The 22,658-nt window shown below is 36.4% G+C and overlaps 2 protein-coding genes across 2 annotated transcripts in view; both read right to left on the bottom strand.

The window, feature by feature from the left end:
- LOC116176011 overlaps positions 1 to 22,658 on the bottom strand; it is a 64,754-nt gene that overhangs the window by 20,462 nt on the left and 21,634 nt on the right. The gene's annotated exons all lie outside the window — the stretch shown is intronic.
- On the bottom strand, positions 5,946 to 6,968 carry LOC116176012 (CD2 antigen cytoplasmic tail-binding protein 2 homolog). Its single transcript, XM_031494432.1, has 2 exons — positions 6,843 to 6,968; positions 5,946 to 6,750 (listed from the first exon to the last, which is right to left on the bottom strand). The coding sequence occupies exon 2, from the start codon at positions 6,732 to 6,734 to the stop codon at positions 6,078 to 6,080; it is 657 nt and encodes a 218-aa protein (XP_031350292.1). The 5' UTR covers positions 6,735 to 6,750; positions 6,843 to 6,968; the 3' UTR covers positions 5,946 to 6,077.

The raw sequence follows: 22,658 nt of genomic DNA on the forward strand, positions 1-22,658 counted from the left end.
GTAGACATCCTTACGAACAAAAAACCGTCAAAAAACCTTCACCGTACCTCACTTCCAGGTTAAGCCAAAAATCCCAGTTTGGCATCCAGACTATTAGGGAAGCGATTGAAGAATGAAAGGACACGTCACGGAGAACGGCAGCGACCGCGCGGTACGGCAATAGTGCTGTCGCTTGTTTACTTACATGTTTTCTATAATATTAATAATTATGTTTGTGTGCCAATTAATATAGTTTGCGTTGAGCAGTTTGTTGCTGCCCTTTCTTCCAGTAAGACAACACAAAAGTAACTGGTGATTGCTGAGAAAAAAATTAAAGAACTCCAAATTTCACCACTTCTTTGGGAGTGGCTCCCAAACGAAACACGTTTGACCCTCGGTTTATTTGAAAAAAAGTGCTTATCTTGAACCCCTCGGCCCTCTATCACCCAATTTTCACCCTGTATAACCAACTTTAAATGACATCCTTACCTTTCCATGTCTGTATATATTAGAAGTTTTAGTTTTTGTTAAGATGAATTCAGATATTTTCAATCGTCTGAACGTTAATCATCAATACAACACAAGGTATGGTCATAAGCTGCAGTATGAAAGACATAATCTGAAAAAGTATAAACAAGTATAAATTGTGCACAACTCTTGTACAGATAAAGCGCATTTTTTTAACCGAAATAGCTTTTGTTTTGACATCACTAATTGATATATTTCTTGCAGACGTCTCAATCGCCCTTTGTGAGTACCACGAACTTATAAATTAAGATGGACTGTTAATGCTGAATTGACAAATGACACCTACATGGGGGCCGCCATGATGTGCACTCACATGGCGCGAAATTCAAATCAACTAATAAACAAGCATTAACCCAACATTAACCTCACATTTTCTAAATAAATTACTGTGACACATGTCATTTTCCAAGGCTGCAATAGTCTCAAAACTTGAGCACTAGGAAAATTCCCCTAGAAAATAACTAGAATGTGCACATCATGGCGGAGCCCATGCTAGGGCCATTTCTACCTCTATGCAACTGTTTGATCAGCGGTCCATCTTAATTTATAAGTTCGTGTGAGTACCCTCTTCCGACAATCCGATCTTGAGGTATAAGGGAATATACCTGATCACGATAAGAGGTTGAGGAGGAGGGCTATGGTTGGTAGAAATTAATTCCATTCGTTGAGACTCTTTTCATTAGAGTATCATGATGAAGGATAAAACCAGTTCCACCCCCCCACCCTCTGATCTCGAAAATGACTCGCCCGGAAAAGCTATAGTTTGTACAAATCAGTTTCTTTTGATGAGACCTAAGCGTTCACTTAGCCCCAGGCTTAGCCCCCATTTGATTTTTCCTATTATCTCCGAAACCAAAAAGGCACAAACGATGAGTATGAAAGCACGATTAAACACAATCGAAGTACTACGCAATACCGTCGATGAACTATCAAAAAGTTTAATTTTTGGGAGGGCTAAGCGTTCACTTAGCCCCCATTTGATTTTTTCGATTATCTCCAAAACCAAAAAAGCACAAACGGTGCGCATAAATGCACAATTGAGGCACAATACATAAAAAAAATTGGTTCATTTTTGGGCTAATGGGGGGCTAAGTGAACGGACCCTATGATAAATGTATGTTCTCTTGATTTATTTTTTGACGGTAAAAAACATTCCATTGAATGCGATTGACGACTGCGTCTTTTCTCTTGCTATGGAAATTCATAATAGCTTTGAAATTTCTTATTCGATCCGTAAACTCGAGAACTTAAGCCGTTCTCTGCATACGACTAGGAAAGCGCTTCAATAGAAATTATATGGGTCGAATAGCGTGTCTAGGTGTGGGACTTAGTATAACATTTTGAGTAAATTGGATTCTATACCGTGTTGTTAGGTGCCGATGTAAAGATAAAGGACACATCTATGCCTCTATTGTAACAGATTTTTGATTTAATACTCGAATTTTGCATAAATAATTGTAGAAGTACTTGATATTTATGGTATTTTCAGGTGCCGTAATTATTAATATTTAAAAAATATCAAAAATATGTTACAAGAGAGACGTAGAAAAAGGTTTAGAAGCAAACGTGCCGGCATGGCGTTTTCGAGTCTTCGTTTCGTAAAAGTGCAATACAATTTCTTTCATGAAGCCGATTTAAAAAACCTTTCATTTCACATCATAATAGATTATATTGCACTTCTCTCATTTGAATTTTAAAGTTGTTGTTTAAAGTAGTACTTAATTCCAAATTTTGTCTCAAAAACATGTTATTTGTGCATTTATATACGGAAACAGCAATTAAACAATATCTGTAAATGCTCGCACAACTGAGACTGACAGTATATTGCATATTCTGAAATATCCCAAAACATTGTCTATAGGTACAATAATAGTAAAGTTTAATTTCGATCTTAAAGTCTACATAAGGTAAGATCGTTGGAATCAAGATTTACTTGTAAGTTGATAACTTTGACGTCATTTCCTAAAGAGGTGTGCAAATAATAACATGTATTACGTAAGCATAAGTTTGTAAATACAGAGATAATATTGCAATACGATCTTCACCTGCTGTTATAACTCCCACGCAGTCTACGAGATAAGTACGCGAAAGTAGCGTCATCTAAAGAAATCTAATCTCTTTGATTCAGTTGAGTAGGTGGTATAAAACCTCGATTAAAATTTAGTTACTTTTAATAAGCGGAGTTTGTCCCAGAGGGCAACCTACGGAGAAACTCCGTTAAAGTGGACCCTTCAAAAAGCATTGCGTTGTCTTTCTATTCAGATTTATTATTCAATGGTCTGAAGCTATTTTTATGTACGTTTAATTAATTTTTTTGCTTACAATTTTAGAAAAATCCGTCAATAAATATGAAAATGGGATTTGCACACGTTTTTCACGTGTACAAGCGAACCGCTAGCGCACAGCTGCATATTCATGTTTTTCGGCCACCATTGGCTAAATTTCTACAAGTAACGCCACCAGTGGGTATATTTGCTGTTCAACGCGCATTCGTCTAATGCTTCAGCTTAACGCAGGTCGTCTGTACGTTAAATTTTGACCCAGAGAGCAGGGGTTCCCCCACTCCTCATACCTGCACGGAGAAGTATCACTTCCGTCGTGTGTAGTTCCCATGCACAGTTGTTTTTTGTTATGAAGTGGTTGTATCTTTATATTATTTCATTAAGTTTTCCTTTATGTATTCATGAGGAAATACTCAGTGTGTTTTTGCCTTGTATGATTCTATTAACCCTTTAGTTTAGACCGTGGAGGAAGTACCTATCTACTGCTGTTCCGATTCTTCGCTGTATCTGTTTCTTTCATATCTCGTATAGACTGCAGCTTTGTGTCCTAGCAATACGAGAAGAGGTAGCCTCTAATTAACTTTTCATCTGGTTAATATGTGGGTCTATTTGTGTGATAATCGACTTTAACATAATATGAAACATTATCATATTTACTGATAACAAATAAAATTAAACAAATAGATATCATGTCATTTCATTCCACAATACTCTGTAAGTCTGCTAGCAGTGAAGTTTGGCAAGAAGAGCTCAACTAACGTAAATGGCTTGGTGGATGTGAATTGACCCATTCGACTCAAATACTACATATTACAGTATGACGAAAGGGATTCTTGAATATTATAGACACAACCAAATTAGATCTTCCGCAATCTTCAAAGAAGATTAGTTACTTTTCCATTACCTATGCGATACTGCGTGCACTTAATGGTTTAAAGCGTAGCGCAGTAATTTTTCACTCGTGTTAGGATTTTATGCTCGCATTGTTTAGATTAGATATTGCATTTGAAATTAAACGTACAGTGCAGATATTAATTGTTCCGATCGTAAAAGATGTAATTAAAAAATAAAAGTTGAAACGTGTTGTAGGAAATGTAATAAGAATTCGAATATATTAATATTTATTATGTTGCAATATTAATATGTGGGTTAACATGTAAATGAAACCGGAAGACTGAGTGTCTTACACTTAAGTAGTTACAAGGTGACTGGTATATAACCACATATTTAAAAAACAAATTGTGCCACGCAGAATAATTAAGTTATAGTTTCACGGAGAAATCAAAGTTGGGAAAATTATTATGTGTTGTAAAATTAGCCGACAATGTAACGATGGGATAACTGTTGCTCGCTCAAATTACCTAATTCAATTCATTGCACACATTTATTATGTAGATCGAAACCCACCTAACTAAAAATGATTATTTATATCGTACAGTGGGACGCTTAATTGTTTACCAATATGAATACCCACTAATCTCAGGTAAGAGCAAGGACACCTACTTTACGTAAGCAGTGTTTACAAAATTAATGATGTAAACACAATACAGATCTATTTGATTTCCTTTGGACAATAAAACGGACATTTTCCAAACATTCAAAGATAATAATGAAACCACTAGGTACACAGATTAACAAACAAGGTTTTTAATTTAAGCTTACCAAAATGAGTGCGTACATTAAAAACCAAAAGATTATTTTATCTTTCTTGATCAGGGTAGGTTTACCTTTTTTGAAATTAAGGATTACACTGTAATGTCACAGCCCTGAGTTTAAGTGCGTGCGAAAGTTCGCGACGCCAAATTGTCAGGACACAAGATAAAATTAACTAGAATTCGATGACAATCCTGCTAAGCCAGATCCGTTCATCATCAGGGTGTTGGGTAGCATTTTTGTTTTTGCCGAGTCTATGGGAAATTGATCAATTGTGGGTTTCTAGCCATTTGATCCAAACGTTCGGTAAGCGTAATGGTGGGTTAGTCGTGAGGTATTACGCTTTGCTCCGTGAGCACGGTCGCGTCAAGCGTATCGAGGAAGTTCTTTTAGTTGGTAAAAAGTTCAGACCAAGTGGTGGAAAAATACGCGTCCAGACTTAACGCGCAAGCGCGCCACCAAGAAGCTAAAACGGAATTGGCGATGTAAAATAATAATCGCAGTTAGAAATACAATTTTCTTGGCAATTTTGTGTCACATCACACATGTAAACGAAATAGGATCATAAATACTGCTTTACGTATGTATATTCGCAATGAGGTAAGTTAAAGTAGTCATTATATAAAATAACCGCAAGGAGAGTTCTTTTAAATAGGTATATTCAGTACGTCGAATTGACAGAACCCCGTAAAAGTCCGCAGAAACTTGTAAACCTTCGTCGTAGCGAGATAGGCGGAACTTAATTACAGTGGATACTGAGAGAAGGGATATAAATATAAGTGATTTCACGATCAGTCTCAAACTCAGACGCAAAACCTGCGCCAGTTGTCTTGCGCAGCCGAGCCTTGCGTTTTCCAGCGAATCCTTGAGGCCAGAAGAGGGTTATTAACCGACGAGCAGCCGAGACATATTAATATGATTGCGCATCAAGAACCACACCCAATTTAGGCAACCAGAAGAAGCAGGAGAAGAAGAAAATTTGTAACATCCGTTGCAAGTGCAATTACGCGACTAGTAATAGCTAATAAAATTCATTTAAAGCAAAACGCATTCATTAGCACACAAGATGTTCAATGGGTTAATATGTGGCCAGTGCTATTCTAGCGAGTAGCTACACAATTCTGTTCCCAATTTATGATTACAAAAAAACTATAATTCTAAAATGTTATGTTTGGCCTTTTCAACCTAATTCGTTACAAAAAATATTCCTGACTCTTTCGGAAAGAATTTTCCCTCATTCGCACTAAATGCAGCAACTTGTTATACAGCATGTACTTAGCTACAAGCAAGGTCTAAGCGAGGGTCTAAGAAGATTTGTTAAATTCCAAGAACTCTAAAAATTTCAAAAAATCAATAGACTTCATCCAAGTATTACAAAAATGTTGAGGATTCCAAGAATTTCAGAGGATTCAAAAAAATACTCATCATTATTGATATTAGTTTTTCGCAAATCGGCACCTGTCAGTTTTTTAAAATAACTTTTAATCTTAGCTGGTTTTTCAAATGGGCTAAACAAAACTTAATCTAATCTCTCCTGATTTCCACACTCGTGATAAAGATGTCGATCATAAAAGTAAATGTTTACTTAGTAAGATGACATAAATGCACGAAAATACAAAAAGGATTTAAATTTACTTATATTTCCATATTGGAGTTCTTCTTTAAGTTCTCAGCTTCTTTTTTATCAAAATCATCGGCGTACATATCTAAGCAGGGTTCCTTTGCAGATTTTAATTGCTTACTTTCAGAGGCCTCTATTTTGCGATTGATCATTTCGTAAGTTTCTTGGTAAATATCCATATTCCCAGTCTCATTTAAAATTTTATTGGCCAGTTCAGTTAGTTTGGTGACTTCAGTATTTGGATCAAGAGTGCGTGTCTTTTTGAGTGTAAGCCTTTCGATGCTCGATAGATTTCTGTTTCGAGTTCCCCAACGCCTAAGTGCTTGACTAATGGTTTCGTTTGGATCCAAATACGTAATAATTTGTTTATATATTTGAATTTCTTGAAATTGTTCAACATAAGAATCGTCATCCTCTTCTAGAACGGTAATAGTCTTTGAAATTGACTTAACCTTCTCCCAATCGATATTTTCCAACCAATTGTCTCTAACCCCCATATCGTTCTTCCATATGAAGTAACCATCAGTGTCGAAGTGGCCCTCTTCCAGTTCCTCCTGCATGTTAAACGCTGTAAAATTAGCATCCCCTATGTTTGCAGATTCGCATCCTTCTTCGCCTTTAACCTCGGTCTCTCCTTTATCAGAAGCCAACCAACGTTCTCTTTTATACATTTTTTATTGCTCAAAACTAAAAATACAATCAAACGATTTTCATTAGTAATCGCAACAACAATTAAACATACAGTCAGCGATAATTATCACAACAGGAGAACTACGTACCCAAATTTTATTCGATGCTTAAGTAGACTCATCTAGACTCACCACACGTGATACAGGATGGCAAACTATTGCGTTGAACGAAAATGAAAAATGACAGAAATTGAGGTAACGATTGAGTAATCTTGGTTCAATTGACAGATGAACGATACACTGATTTTTTAGCAAGGATGGCCTTGAAACTTGCTAGGCATAGTCCGTAAAATGAATGAATTTCCATAACAGATTTGCACTTATATTAATGCTGCCCCTGAGGCTGGTTACTGTCTAGTTTGACGATCCACGACGGATGACGAGAAAATCGATCCTGGACCTCGCAAATGAATGCCGCTCTTGTTTTTGCAATTCCCACGCGATTACACAAAATTGCGTAATCCGCCGGTAAGCAAAAAAAAATCTGTTATCTGTGCATAAATAGCGACAGTCGTGTGACTGATTACGTTATGCACTTTATAAAACCGGCTACGCATCTTCTCTGCTAGATTTCAACGTAGATGCGAGGCGCGTTTGCTTAGTCGCCTACAATAACAGTTCTAACAAACCGAAGCTTAAGCTGATCGACGCGAGTCTACCCCCTGATTTTAATTTTTGATTCACGCCCATTCCTTGATGCATAACTCTTTCCACCAATAAGCTAGCTTCCTCTCAACCAATGAAACCCTTGAAACCCAAACACACATTTCCCATCAAACTCACGTGGACTTCCCATTACCGCAGCAAAACATACCACGGTACGTCTCAGGCTCAACCTACCATCAGCAGGATAGTCACGTAATTCTAGTTCATTTCGTGACTTTCCCAACTTTCGTACGCTTTTAACTACACAGAATTGTACTCAGGAACCTTTCGCCCAAATAAAAAATCGGGAAAAAATTTAAAAAAAAATCCAGCAACCTCAAAGAAGTTCATAGCTTAGACCGGAAGAAACCACTCTTACAATACTAAATTCTCGCCTATACGTACCGTGCCTGATTGAAGAAGAAAAAATTGCAAACAGGGTCTTATTAAGACCGGAACGCCCGTTCCCTACCTACCCAGATTAGAAGTGCTGAACTTAAAACGGTAACAGAAGTGAGCCGAATGTTACCTCGGTAGAAGCGGCACCGCTTGAACAACCTACAGAGGAAACCTAAAACATGATTCAATCGTTTATCCTGCACCAGTTGAATCTTTAAACTGCCACTACATTACCTACGATGCAAGGATCTTTACCATTCCTGGACTCCTGGTGGCCAACCACACAACAAACACGGTTCCAGAGTTACCATTTTTTATACATGTTTGTTGGGTATATTTTAGAAAAAAAGTAATTTTTCTACTTAATCATGAATCGTACGCCCTCTAGCCGCGAAGTTAGAAACTTAAAAATAATTTCCAGCGATTTCTCTTGGCTCCTTTTGTTATCAAAATTTTTTTCCCGAAGATGTGCAATTAACTGTTCCATAGATATGGTCTGTTACCATTATTAATGGGACACCCTGTACATACCGATAACCGTAAAATTAAGAAAATTTAATTAGTCGCATTTTACTAAATATTAGCACTAATAAATTACCAAGGTCATTAGAAACAATGTAATGGATAACATACATCCAGGTGGTTTCTTTTGTATTTCCTTTAATTGAATGAGATCTTGGCCCGAGGCGTTTAGAGCGCGATTTGAGTTACCTAACATTACATTCTGAATTGATTTTTAAGGATCGGGTACTTAACCTATTTTTAGATGATTCTTAATAGACGGTTCGTTATTCAGCTTATTGCAAACAATATCCTCTATCGATAATTTCTTAGACCTAAAACATTCAACTATAAAATCAGCATTTCATAGAACGCCGCTGTAGTTTTCCGATATACTTATGAGTGGTCATAGGAACCTTAAAAACAAATCACGTCATACAGTGTGGGATTAACAGTAAAATTCCCCTTATGGTTGTGCCCTAGCTCATAGCTGTGTAACCTGTGTTAAGTGAATGGCCGAGTAACATAGTCCTAAAGTAAGATTATAGATTATCCGCCCCATATCACCTGGTTTATTGCGGAATGGCGAACAATTACACAGCTACACATGTAGTAGACATTTATTACGAAATGCAAGCAAAAATTGGTAGGCGTGTGCACAGCCTCGTTGAGACATCAAAATTCCAAAGGTAAAGCCAGAGAAGGTCATCAAGTAACCCTCCTACTTATATGCACACCAAACCAGTTGGAAAAAAAAATGTTTCACTTATATGCAAAACTCGTTTCGTTTTATGCATTCTTTAAGAGATAACCTGATAATAAGAGCATTGTCTAACTTTTTGGAACCGTTGCCAATTAAATCACTGTTATTTATAATTTCGAATTTAATTAGTGCGTAATTATTGAATTAGGCGTCCCTCCTCTCTGCAATAATTGTAAAGGTGAATTGCGAAATTGTAAATTTGCCACAACCGTTTGTTAATGTATCGTGGAGTGTGATGCATTTCTAAAAGAAAAAAAAACCTGTTCGCGAAGTTACAATGGCGTTGGTGGTTCTAAGAACTCTTTTTGCTATATAAAATATAAAAAGAAGCCTCCTACGGAGTGCCATTATTTGACGTACATAAATTAGAATTCACATTCGTGGTATGAAAAAAGTTTAACTGCAAGAATCCTTTAAGAAGAGTTTAATGAGCCGAGTAACATTAATCAATGCGCTTTGGTATTGCTATTCAATTATTGTGCGGACACGAATGGCAGCGTATAATCGATCATTGCACCTGAGAGAAGAGTACTCATTTTATAACATCTGAGAAAGTGATGTACATTTTTTTCGATATTTCATTTAAAAAAATTCCCTTCGGCGAGGAATCGAACCTCGGTCGCCCAAATGATGCAATCATGCGGGTCGTACTTACCACTGTACTACCGAGGGTTATTGCGTAATCGTTCTTAGTCTGTGAATTTATTGCATTTATTCTGTAAGTGCGTATACTGAATTTGTTTTTAGTGCAACTTCTAATTAGTGTATCATAAGTACACATAGTAGGTACACTCAACAGCTACAGAAAAAGCTTATGAAGGTTCAATTGCAAAACCTTATGTGTATGTCATAATCCCGAAGGTGTAGTAGAAATGCCAGAGGGATCAGGACTCAGGAGCTACCTAATGTATTCCTATGGCAGGTACCTGTATGTGGTATTGTTTGACTCCAGCAGCAATTTAAATGACAAAGTGCAAATCTGAAAGAGAAATATTGTTTGATTGTAAAAAATCGATCGCGGAAAAATGTTATTGAATTGTCTAAATGCCGTTGAAGAAGCTGTGAGCAAATTATTACCTCCCAAATTCATAATAAACTCATAAAGAGCGTCTAAAAAAGCGGCAGAGCACCTCGATGTGACTTCACGGAGTCATTGGATTTGAACCATTTTCAATTGCATTGTTACATGTGGTATATATGTTAACTGTGCAAAGTTTGAACCAAATCGGTCCAAGCGTTTGACAGTTGCCGTGTATACGGACAGACGGACACCATGGACACCCCTGTAAAGCTTGTATCGCTTTGCTCTGCCGCTTAATAAAGAACGCACGAATTTAAATCAAAGTATCATGGTTAAGTTCAGTGACGGACCTATGGGGGGGGGGGCAAGGGGGGGGGCAGGTTGCCCCTCCAATACTTAACTAGTTGGCAATTTTGACAAGAGTTGGTAATTTTCATTACCAGTTGGCGAAGCCGCGAAAGTATCGTAAATGTAATAAATCGACTATTGAAGGAATGCGGAATTACGGCAAAACCTATAAAAAAGGACTCTTTAATAGGAACGTCACTTCCTTTTTCTTCAACACAAGGTTGGTATTTTGGTAATGCTTTTAATTAGTATTAGAGACCGAATACTGATATCCTACATTTTCTACATGATTTATTAGACTTGGAAATACTACTTAACCCATTAACGCCCACTGTACTTAATTGAGTACAGTGCCAAAAAGGTCATAGACACCCCATCTGTTGACTTTTTTTACATTACTACAAGTATGCAAAAGTTTGCTTTCAAGTGCATTCTTTAACCTGAATCAGTTAAAACGTTGCAATACGTTGCCGGTAGAGTTAAATCACATGTTTCAAATTCAATAACACGTGCTTTTCGGATTTAGTAGTACACGCTTGTTATAAGTGACGTAAAATATTCATATACCTTTGGTTTATAAGCTTGGAGTTGATTTATACGGCCTTATTTAGGTATAGTGGTGTTATATTATAAGAAGTTGCAACAGTATAATCGTTTACTAAAAGCTGGTAAGTAAACAATTTTATGTGTACTCATATGAGTACATTGGGCTAAAGTCAGTCATTTACCAAAGGTAATGTTTTTCATTCTCAAAGTAACTTTTTTCATATTTTGGAACTCTTATGTCCTTCTTTTCACAGTTCCTGATGGAACCTGTAGATTTTCCTGGAATATCATCACTTCGCTTTTATGGCAGAAGAAGTTATTGTCATCTGAATCCTGCTTTAGAAGATATTTCTTCTTCGGATAACCAGAACGAAATAGACATTGTTATTATTCCTCCGAATGTGGATGAACAGACAGATGAAGAGGAATTTGATGATAATAACATTCAAGAATTCTCAATGCCGAATGATGTCGCAGGTGAAATTGAGCTACAACATATGGATAGTGACATTGAAACCAGTGATGAGGAGTCTAATTTACCCTTATCAATTTTGCGACAAAACATAACGTCTGAGAAATCCCTCGCTACAAAAACCAAAAGAAGAAACCTATTAGAGCCAAAGTGGACAAAAGACGTTGTTGATACCAGTATGCCATCGACCTGCGGATTTGAAGATCGCGTAGAGGTAGTGAAACACGATTTAGAACACTTGAGTCCCATTGAAGTGTTTGAGAAGTTATTTGATCAGGAAGTACTTGATCATATAGTTCAACAAACTAATTTGTATTCCTCACAAAAAAATAAGCATGATTTTTTTGTTTCCAAGGCTGACATACAAATTTTCATTTCAATCCTGCTACTAACGGGTTACCACAAGTTACCAAGTGAGCGAAATTATTGGAGTCTCGATGAAGATTTGAGAGTACCTTTTGTGTCAAATTCGATGTCCAGAAATAGATTTCTGGAAATTAAAAAATATATACATTTGGCCAATAACAGCTGTATAAATCGACAGGACAAGATGTCGAAAATACGACCGCTGATGTCATTATTGAATCAAAAGTTTCAGCAATGGGGAGTATTCCATCAAAATTTATCAATTGATGAAGCGATGGTAAAATTTTTTGGCCGTCATTCGAGCAAACAATATATAAAAGGAAAACCTGTACGCTTTGGGTACAAGAATTGGGCGCTCTGTAGTTCTACTGGGTACTGCTATTCCTTTGATACATATTGTGGCGCAAAGAACTCAAGGAATCAAAATAGCGATCTTCCTTTGGGATCCAAAGTAGTTCTTGATCTTCTTACCACGGTTGCAGTACCCTCAGATCATGTAGTTTTTTTTGATAACTACTTCAGCAGTCATGCTCTGCTGAGAACGTTGAAGGATCAAGGTCAAAGAGCGACTGGAACTGTGCGAGACAATAGAACAAGAAAATGTCCTTTTTCAGACACTAAAATCTTCAAGAAGAAAGAACGTGGCTATTGGGAGCATATGTATGACGAGGATTCGTCTCTTCTTTTTGTTAGATGGCAGGACAACAATACAGTTACCATGGTTTCTAACTACGACACCTTAGAACCAATGAAACGAGTCAAACGGTGGTCATCTATCGCTAAACAAAGATTAGAAATTCCACAACCAAATATTTTCCAAAACTATAATAGGTCAATGGGAGGCGTCGATTTACACGACCAAGCGGTCAGTAATTACAGGGTATCTATTCGCAGCAAAAAGTGGTGGTGGGTGCTTTTCACGAACATGCTAAATATGACTATGGTGAATGCATGGAGACTGTATCAGTTGGCATCGAATGAATCCATTGCTCTATTGGACTTCCAGAGAGTAATAGTCCGCCACTATATGGCTTGCTATGAGAAGTCTACTTATAGATGTAAACCGGTTGGCGAATTACCTATGACCGTCATAAGGAGTGAAGGTGGACATTTTCCAAATAAACTGGATAAACAGCTAAGGTGTGTTCAATGTCATCAGAGAGTCAGATGGAGTTGTTCAAAGTGCAAGGTGACTCTCTGCATTGAGCGAGACTGTTTTAAAGACTATCACTCATAAAATACATTTTTTGTTTCTTTTTAAATGTGGATGTAAAATAACCTGTTTAATTTTCTTTAATACCATATGTGCCCATTGTACTCATTTGAGTACACCTACATAGGGCCTAAAGTAAAAATTTTACAATATGGGTTACATTTAGTTTTTTGCTCAATAGCTTGTTATAATAAAGATTATTCAATAGCTTGTTATAATAAAGATTATTAGAAAAAAAATGTTTTTTTTAACAAATAAAGGCCTTGGTCGTTTTGAATTGGCAAAATATCATGTTTGCCCCCCAATTTTTTGTTTAGGTCCGTCCCTGGTTAAGTTTACGTAGTGCACATTTACATTCGAATTACGTACTTTAGTACTTGCACGATTATGCTCCTCTTCAGTTACAAATATTGACTAATCTAACATTTGGAGCAAAAATATCTTTGAATTTATAGGTTAGGAATTCGTGTCATAAAACTTTATTTCAGTTTGTTCAAGATTTAGCAATCATGATCACAAGATCACACTTCGAAAGAACATGATTATTGTCACCAGGTGACAACCATTGTCACCAGGGCGGATTGGCCATTGAGTTAGGACTGGCACTCGAGGGGGGGGGGGTCACAATAGCCCGTTGGAAATTATATGTGCCGGAGGTAGGCGTTTCTGAAGATAGTAAGCAAAGAAAGCGACTGTTTGTGGCGGGTGCGTATAAAGCTATATTTCATAGGTCGTCATTTCTCATTTGACTCAAATAATTTTAAAAAATCAATTAATAGTACCCAGTCCGCCCCTGATTGCCGAATTATCCATTACCATATATCCCTCTAACCTCGCCTCCGACACGTTGCTTTAATCCACGGGGTTCCCGAAATGTCAGGTTTCGTGTTCAAATCATGGCACTCATCAAGAAGGGACGAGAACAAACACTTGCCTGCAGTTTGCACACCAGATGGTAGATGACTAATCTCATGTACCTATAAAAATAGTCCCGCTCTCAAAATTAATAGGCATTTGTGGACAAGTGAGGAAGGTTTCAGTTCGTGGAGTTTTACAGTTAGGTACTCTTTATAGGTGAGTGTTGTAGTTCAAGTTTCTATTTAATTCAAAAACTTGTCCATGTGGTGTTGTTTGAGCGTAACTTATTCAGCGAACTTTCTTTAACATACAGTTTCTTTCCATCGTTACCCTGCAGTGCCCCCATCTTAAGAATAATGTGTCGCGACACAATCCTCCAGTACTCCAATATTTCCCTGTCGGTATTACCATAGTATATCATTTCCTTCCTCGTCCTGTTTATATGACACGTGGGTGATTTCCGGATCAACCATTATATAGTTATCGAAAAATCTGCGGTGTTGTACTTGTACCGTTAGTTGTCGCGTGTTTTCTTCAATAGCGCATCTCAGATCTGCAATTGAAGTAGATGAAGATAATTGCTTGGTAAAGGAACCAGCAAGTGGCGTAAACGTATCTCTCTGTTTCATAAGCTGTTGTGTGGAAAGCGATAAACTTCGATATTTTTTATGTGGAGTGTATATGGGATGCTTGCTATGCTTTTGTACTATGCGACCAAAAATGAGTTGCTGTCGAGGTCACATTTAGAATTTTTGTACTTAATCGTACTTAACTTCCAAAGGCGACTCGACAGCAACTCATTTTTGGTCGCCCGTTAAAGGGGGATATTGAAAGAATATCGACACTCATATAACGTGTTTATTGATTAAAAAATGCAAATAAAGTGAACTGATTCTAATCTTGATTTTGTGACGACGTGAACCGTTGTTGTTTCAAAATAAGTCTTTTTAGACGAATCCGCAAAAAACAAAAAAAGGCGAATCTTTTGCGGTAACGATAACGTAGATCATTAATCATTAAACATCATAATGAATGTGTGCGATAATCGATTTTATTTGGAATACTCTCTGAAATTCCCTCCTGTGCCCTTTTCTTATTCAATTACTTGTAGCCGAGACTGGAGAAGAACCATGCTTATTTGATGTTCTCTTGGCACATACAATCTATAACGTTGCGAGTTTTCTTGTGCATTTGTTTCTGTGATGGATTTATTTATTGTAAATGTGAATGTACGCCAACTTTTTTCTTTCGATGACTCAACGTAGGATCGGTATTCGTACCCAGGTTGAATCAACCATTACAGAGATTTACAAGTGGCGCGAAAAGTCTATCGTTTGAACACAGGAATTAGATGTCGCTGCTAGTATTTTGCTATCTACCCCTAAGATCATTACACATTTAAAACGCCATTCAATGCCTCTCTTGCTGCCCTTTGCCTGCAAATACAAGCTTGAGATCTGTCACAGCGGTAGATTGCTCTGGGCATTTCATCTTCGTCCTTCGTTGCTCTTACCAATGGTTGAGCGCCACTCAATTTCTATCTTAACTCTCTCCGTATAAAATTGAGAATATACGAGGGTGGTAAAAACAGTACCAATCAATTTAGGTACCAAAAGAAACACTAGTTTATTTAAACAAATAGCAAAAATAAAAATTCTTTCCACAATGAGATGCGTACGTAACACACAAATACTTAAAATACTCCTCCAAATACTCAAAAGTGTAATTTACGTTACACAAAAATCTTGGTAACTTCCAATGTACAATTAAAATTCCCCATTTTATCAAACTCCCAATCAAGAATGATCGATTAAATTGATGAATCTTAAACAATTCCACAAATAAATTCACATCCAGGACAAAAATTCGCACGTGTAGGGCCATGTACAAGTAAAACATATAAGGCAACGCTTTCCTTAATTTAAGTATGATGTCAACGCCAAAAAGTGCGCTCAGTTTTCGCATCCAAAACCTGTATAATCAAAATAAAACCTCCCAAGTCGCAGAGCTCTGTATATAACTAATTGACTAATGCCTGAAGGGCCTTGCTCTACTCGTAAACTTCTGAAAATTGTCGTATAACAGATAAGAGCCTAACCTAAAGAAAAAGGTACACCTCAAGTAAATGAAATGCAAATGGCGGTACTTACAATAAGGAAGAAAAAACGCAATTATATCCTCACTACAGAGGTAAAGGTAAATCCATTCACTAATTATTCCATAATCCCCAATTTAATGAATCCAATTGCCAGACTCCATGCATTCTAATTTACGCCTCAGCTGAGGGTTTTAATGAATTGTAACCTGACACGGTTCTCGACAAAAAAGAAGGAAGATGAAGGTCGACAATCCGTGCGGTAAAATGGCGTTGTTAAAATTCTAACAATAGATGGAGCTATCTATTCAAAACTTACGAGGATCTTTCAACAAGTACATATTGGCTGCTTCGCAATGGAGAAATTAAACCGTTACAGTTTATTTAACCTTTTTCCTGCACCTTTTACACCACGTCCACAATAGGTCCATTTAATTTCTATGGAAACAATTGCATTCGCAATAATCAACTTTGAAAGTACAACCTGTCAGTTAAATTTAACAGCAGTTGATCAAAGGGATCCCTAGACAAATATCTCCATTCTAGCTTTTGTTTTTGTTACTTGACTGGTCACAAGGGTTTCAGTGTTTCCAAACGTGATACATTTTCCGCGTCTGTTATTGCCGCCGTAGATTTCAGATCCCCGAAATGAACGTAAAACTAAACGTTGTGTTTTTCCGATTTAGTGTACGTAGAATGTTACTTCTTCAATATTCAAAGGAAATACAATATAAATACCTACCTTTTTATCAAAAAATTCTTTTAAAGGAATTATATGTAAATTACATAATAATAATTGAATAATAATGTTAATTAAATATACAAATATTGTGTAGTGTTTCAAGAGGACAAACGATATTCCTTTTCTTATAATTAATTTCCTAAAATGTAAAGACTGTTTGCTTGGCTATAATTGATAAATAAAAGTGCACCGCTTTGATCTCGATGTAACATTGAAACAAAATCGAAGAAGAATGAAAGAGAAAGTTGTTCTCCAATTAAGGTTTTTTCAACTCGATCAAAACCAGTATTTTATTTATTTATGACTTTTTAACGCGAATAAAAACGTGGAATAAGAGAAATACCTTCAAAAACCTAATTAGAAAATTTGGCACCCTTCCCAATTTCGTAACAGTGCATTCCTTCTTCTAACAGTTGTCCTCTTCCTGTATCTTGTGATTATAAGAAAAATGTCGAAAGAATTTCTAAATCACTTACTAAAAATTACGATGTTTACGCACAGCAACACTATTTATAATGGGTAATTACAGACAACCTTGATGTAATGACATTACTATCGGTTTGTGTAGTATGCCTACAGTTAACGTTCTAATAATAAATGTGCTATTACAACAATAATATATTCAAGGGAGAATAGGTGAAAATAACTGCCTAATAGTACTATTGCGTGTCCCTTCCCGGACCTTACCTTTTTATATAGTTTGCATGTAACTGTGTCCAACCCGTAATAAAATCGACAAAATTAAAAGAACGTCATTAATTAAAAATGAAAATTAGAATCGAAAATGGTTCTCCCGAAGCGAAAGTACGTATAGAAGTTCAGAGGATAACAGATGCTGTAATAAATAGAAATTGAACGCGTCCAAGAATACCTATCAAATGGTTGTAATTAAATGTAATCCTAAACCTTTGGCATTAATATTTTTGACTCAGTTTAAAGATTAAATAAATTTATTGATTGTAAACGAGAATTAATAAACGTGATCATAACATGAAATAAGAAGTAGGTACGAAATATTAATGTCCCAATACAGTACAGAGAGATCAATAATCATATGCTGCGCCGCTCTTATAAAATATCACATTAGTAATCATTTGCCGCAACCAGGTATATGTGTACCAATACAAAACATAACCTATAATTTTACAAACCAAAACCATGATTTGTGATTCTTATTCGAATACTTTCGTCCCTTTCAAAACGGCTTTTTTCAAGTTTCTTTCGAATATTTACAAGGTGGGTAAATTACTTGTAAATTACAAACAAACGTTTTTTTAGTTGTAGCGTGTAATAGGCAATAGGTTTACTCCGACAAGCCTTTTACTTTAGAAGAGAATAAGATGCGTTTGCTGTCCTGTTTCCGTAATGGGACTAAAGACGAAAGTGGAGTTTGGGAGTACTCGATACGTTTGTGTATACAGGAGTTTCGATAAACGATTGTCAACCATGACGAGGATTACAACAATATACGCCGAAATGCTCATCGTTTACTTGAGCGGTTTAACATACAGGAAGTCGTGCTTCTGGGAAGTCACCTGGCCGCTTAGTGATTGCTAATAAGGAGGTTGTAAAAGATGCTCTTGCTCGTCTTGAGCAAAGTCAGAAAAAGCAGCTGCGACAATGTGTCCCACTAACAGGCATCTCATACGGAACGTGTGACGCTATTGCCTGGAGAAAATTGTACTTCTATCCTTTAAAATAACCGTAAATTATTGCATGCAAATTTACGAGATGGCAACGTATTCGAAACCGTTTACACACCATTGCCGAATTACGAGCAGGTATAGAAGCTACCGTTTGAAACATTACGCAACAGCACTTACATGCCGTCTTCGAAAACATGAAGAAAAGAGTGGATCCCTGTCTTAATAATGGTGGCAAGCACTTCGAACAGTTGTTATAGTGTGCATGTAATTTATCCAATTACTTCGATATTAACGAGTTGTAAAAGAAATAAAATCGTTTCAATTTTTGTAGTAATTCGTTATTCGTGTAGTTCCACATAATTTGGAAACTTACAAGGTGGTTAAATCGTTGATTTAGGTTAAATATGGTTAAACGTCAAAAGTTTACTTTAAGGTTATGTTTTAGTATTGGTGCACCAGGCCTGTTGCGGCAAATGATTACTAACGTCATAATTTATTGAAGTGGCGCAGCAACTCAATATTGATCGCGCTGTAGTAAATACATTTAATAGAGTACCGGCTAAATGAAAAAAAACGAGGGAGTGAAATAACCCACCATTAATCATAAGTAGAACGATACTGCTATATGAAACAATAACTTTAAGCCCTATGTCAGTTTTGAGCAGTAGATACACGTGACTGCACGAGAGAGCGACGAGTAAAGATTCCTCCTGTAGGGGACTCTGCGATAGACTGTACTAAAAATAATCACCAGACCAGGAAGCATTTCGATTTTCCAAAATTGTTACTTAAAACTGTACGGCGTTTGCACAATTCCAATTCACTTTCTATGTCTACATAGAGTCGTCATTGTGCAACGCCGGAGCCGTATTGTACATACGAGTATGTACAGGTAGGGGTGAGAATCTCTCGACCCTCGCTGAACTCAAACTAAAAGTTTGGATTTCAATAATACGACAGTCCATGTTACATACCGCGAATTGGTGGAGTGATATAAATAATAAACTTACAGACATTTTTCATTTTGAACAATATCACTAGAGATATCACTCAATTTTAAAAGCATTAACACCTCTCGAGTTTTGTAAACAAAAACAAGTTAGTGCTAAAATTTAATGCATTAATCTGGAACTTTACGTAGCGCGAGAGTTCAATTTTCGACAAATATTGGACCTTTCGTTAGAGTGACAAACAACCTAAACACCACTTGATTATTAAACTTTTCGTCCTGTATGGCAGCGATTTATCCATTGGATTACGAGGAATTTCAGCACCTTCGATCTTGCATCTTTCCGAATACAAACACAATGCCAAAGGGTTTCTATTTGGCCATAAAGTAGAGATAAAGTGAAAATAAATTTCAAAATTTGATTGGTTTTGTTGTAATATACCCCTATGGTTAGGCAACACACCTCACAACTATATTCCGTGTAGTAAGTACCACATACAGTCCGATTCTTCGCTGTATCTGTTGCTTTCTCAATCTCGTGCAGACCGCAGCTCTTGCGTCTTAAGATTCTTAGCAATACGAGAAGGGGTCCTCTAATTAACCTTTCTTCTAGTACTTATTCCAAAGTACCACGAAACATTCGTCGTTTCGACTTGAAAGTTATATAGCTCTGCTCGTTGTTATTTTCCCAGAGTTGCCAAATGTAAGTATAAACTAAGACAAGATTGCAGTGTTAGCATCGGGGGACCCATAGGATATTACAGTCTACATTGTATATTTTTACATCTTTAAATTCTACAGACAATTGAATACGTCATAGTTTTCGATCATTTATACGGGGTTGGTCAAAAAAATAATTCCTAATTTACTGATATGTTAACATCACAGAAAAAATTAAACAAACTTGTTTACCCCATCGTAGTCATTTGAAAAATACGAGTACACACAAGGCGCCTCAAAATACCCGAGTGGCCTATGTGATCGTATGTGAAAAATTGTCGATATAATAAACTAACTGTGATTATTTCAAAATTGTTTAAAATTCTTGTTTATGGATAAATTCACAACAATTTAATTTCGTTTAAAGTCGTGACCACCTAGATAGGAAAATAAAAATTGAATAATTTTTTGAGCAGCCTTGCATGTTTTGTTGTTTCACCATCTAAATTTGAATAAACAGATTTCGCTGAAAATGTTTGAAAATTGCACTGAAAAGCACTAAATAATTTGTTATTTTGAAAATAAAATTGATTTGGCTCAAAGAACCAGAAAGCTCTTTTTTAGCTTCGCATTTTAAGACTACGCTAGAGGAATTTCGTTGATTGCGACGAACTGTCTCGTCAAAGGTGTCGCTCGATCGAAACGCTTTTGTTTTTTTTTTAATTTTTGCAAAAGTTTCGATACAAATCTTCGTCTCCAGTTTTGCACAGAAATGTTTTCGATGTATCAAGATTTATTATTCGCATCAAATTGCCTTCAGTCTCCAATATTTTAATAATTGATGTGGTTTTAGGCAAATCAATGTTTGAGACCATAAAAAGACCTTTTGTGAAAAACCCTATGCTCCCTCTATCGAACACCACGTCAAATGTTCAAATATCTTCGAAACTAAGAATGTTTTAAATTTTTTGCTTCGATTTTTGTGTGGTGATTGATTCATTTGCCGTGTGTAACCCGATATTTCGAATAAGAGATGCAAAAAAATTCGGCAGTATACAGTGTCTGCTGCCTAACGATGACTTGTTATTCATGAAGCATTTTTTGCCCATTGTTACAAAGATCCAATTAGAAAAATTAATATAGTATCAGATTTCTATTATAATAAACAAAATAACATTTTTTTAATGGACACCCTGTACGTTTTTCCAAATTCTACATAATACGAGTATATTCCCCCTAAGCAATTAATAACAAACTATTAAATAAACAATGTACGCATCCTCCTCCATAATAAATTAGGAAAAATGGACAGTCACATGAAATTTTGAAAACTAACTAAAACTATAATTAACAGAGTTTTTTTGAATTTCGTATAGAGCAAGCAATAAATAGACATTGTTTAAAGTATTTAAACAATGCCATAGATCTACTACAGCGCAATGAAGTAAATGTAAATATAACATTTTATTGAATAATACTGAGTAAAAACGAATTGAATGATCGAAATAGTATTTTCTTATCACCTACGATTGGACAGAATGTGGCCCTAAATTTCGAAATTTCAATGGCACACCCGTTATACGTTTATATTTTTGGATTCTATAGACTGTTTTACACCTGACACTTTCTTTTCAGTAATTTATATTGAAATTCACGGCTACTACCGCCCAAAGTGACAAAAAAATACTATTTAGGGTACCTATTCAATTTGTTTTTACTCGTAAAGATGCGTATACATTATCCGAACGGAACATGTAGATGTAATGTAATGCTCGTTCATGGCTCGTTCACTTTTGACAGAACGAGCACGAACAGATAATTGCGTATTCGTTTTGTGCTCCGATCGATTCGGGCGCGTTACCAACACGGAGAAGTAGTAAAAGACGTCACAACTGTGCGAACGAATCCCTTTGTGTTCCCGATGATAATTCTATTGATGGTCAGTATAATTTTGTTCCGAAAAGTGCGTTTGCATACACAAGACACGATTAAGTGGATTTTTATTAAAGCTTGATTTAATTTTTGCCTTTTTTATTACCGCCACTAATAATGAACTTTGTGATTTCACGAACAGTTTTCCTTATAGTAATTTCCCTGACGGCCAGTTGCACAACAAAAACAATCCAGGATTATTGTTTAATCCGATATTAAGACATTTGATTGGCTTTATATTGCAGTAGGCAGCGAATCAAATTCAAAATTCTCGTTTAAACTCAGATTTGGCAAATAATGTAGGATTCTGATTATAATTCGCTTTCCTGCAACCGGCCGTGAGTCACTTAAATTGATTTCACCTCCTCTTTGATTTCTTGTGAGCTGGCACTTCTCAGCTGACTATCGGCCATCATTTATACACTCAAATACGGAACTACAATTCGTTTTTTTGAAACGTTCCAAAGGTGAGACTTGCACTTTTTCACCACGAGATTTTTTCTACTGGGGCAACTACTGAAGATTTTTCCAAAAGGAACCTGCTAACTGGACCATAAGGTCGCCCTGAATCTACTTAAACGCTTTTTCTAAGCTCGGTTAATCCGAATGCTAATCTTATATGGACCTTATTCTGACCAGACCGATTACCCAAACAATAATGCCTTAATTCCGTGCAAAATACTACCCCTTAGCTACTTAGTAATTTTTAACGCAACGCCTACTTCATGGTGGAATAGTAATGGCGGAGCT

The sequence above is a fragment of the Photinus pyralis genome, unplaced genomic scaffold (assembly GCF_008802855.1).
Source record: "Photinus pyralis isolate 1611_PpyrPB1 unplaced genomic scaffold, Ppyr1.3 Ppyr1.4_LG7, whole genome shotgun sequence".
Classification (NCBI taxonomy): Eukaryota; Metazoa; Arthropoda; class Insecta; order Coleoptera; family Lampyridae; genus Photinus; species Photinus pyralis.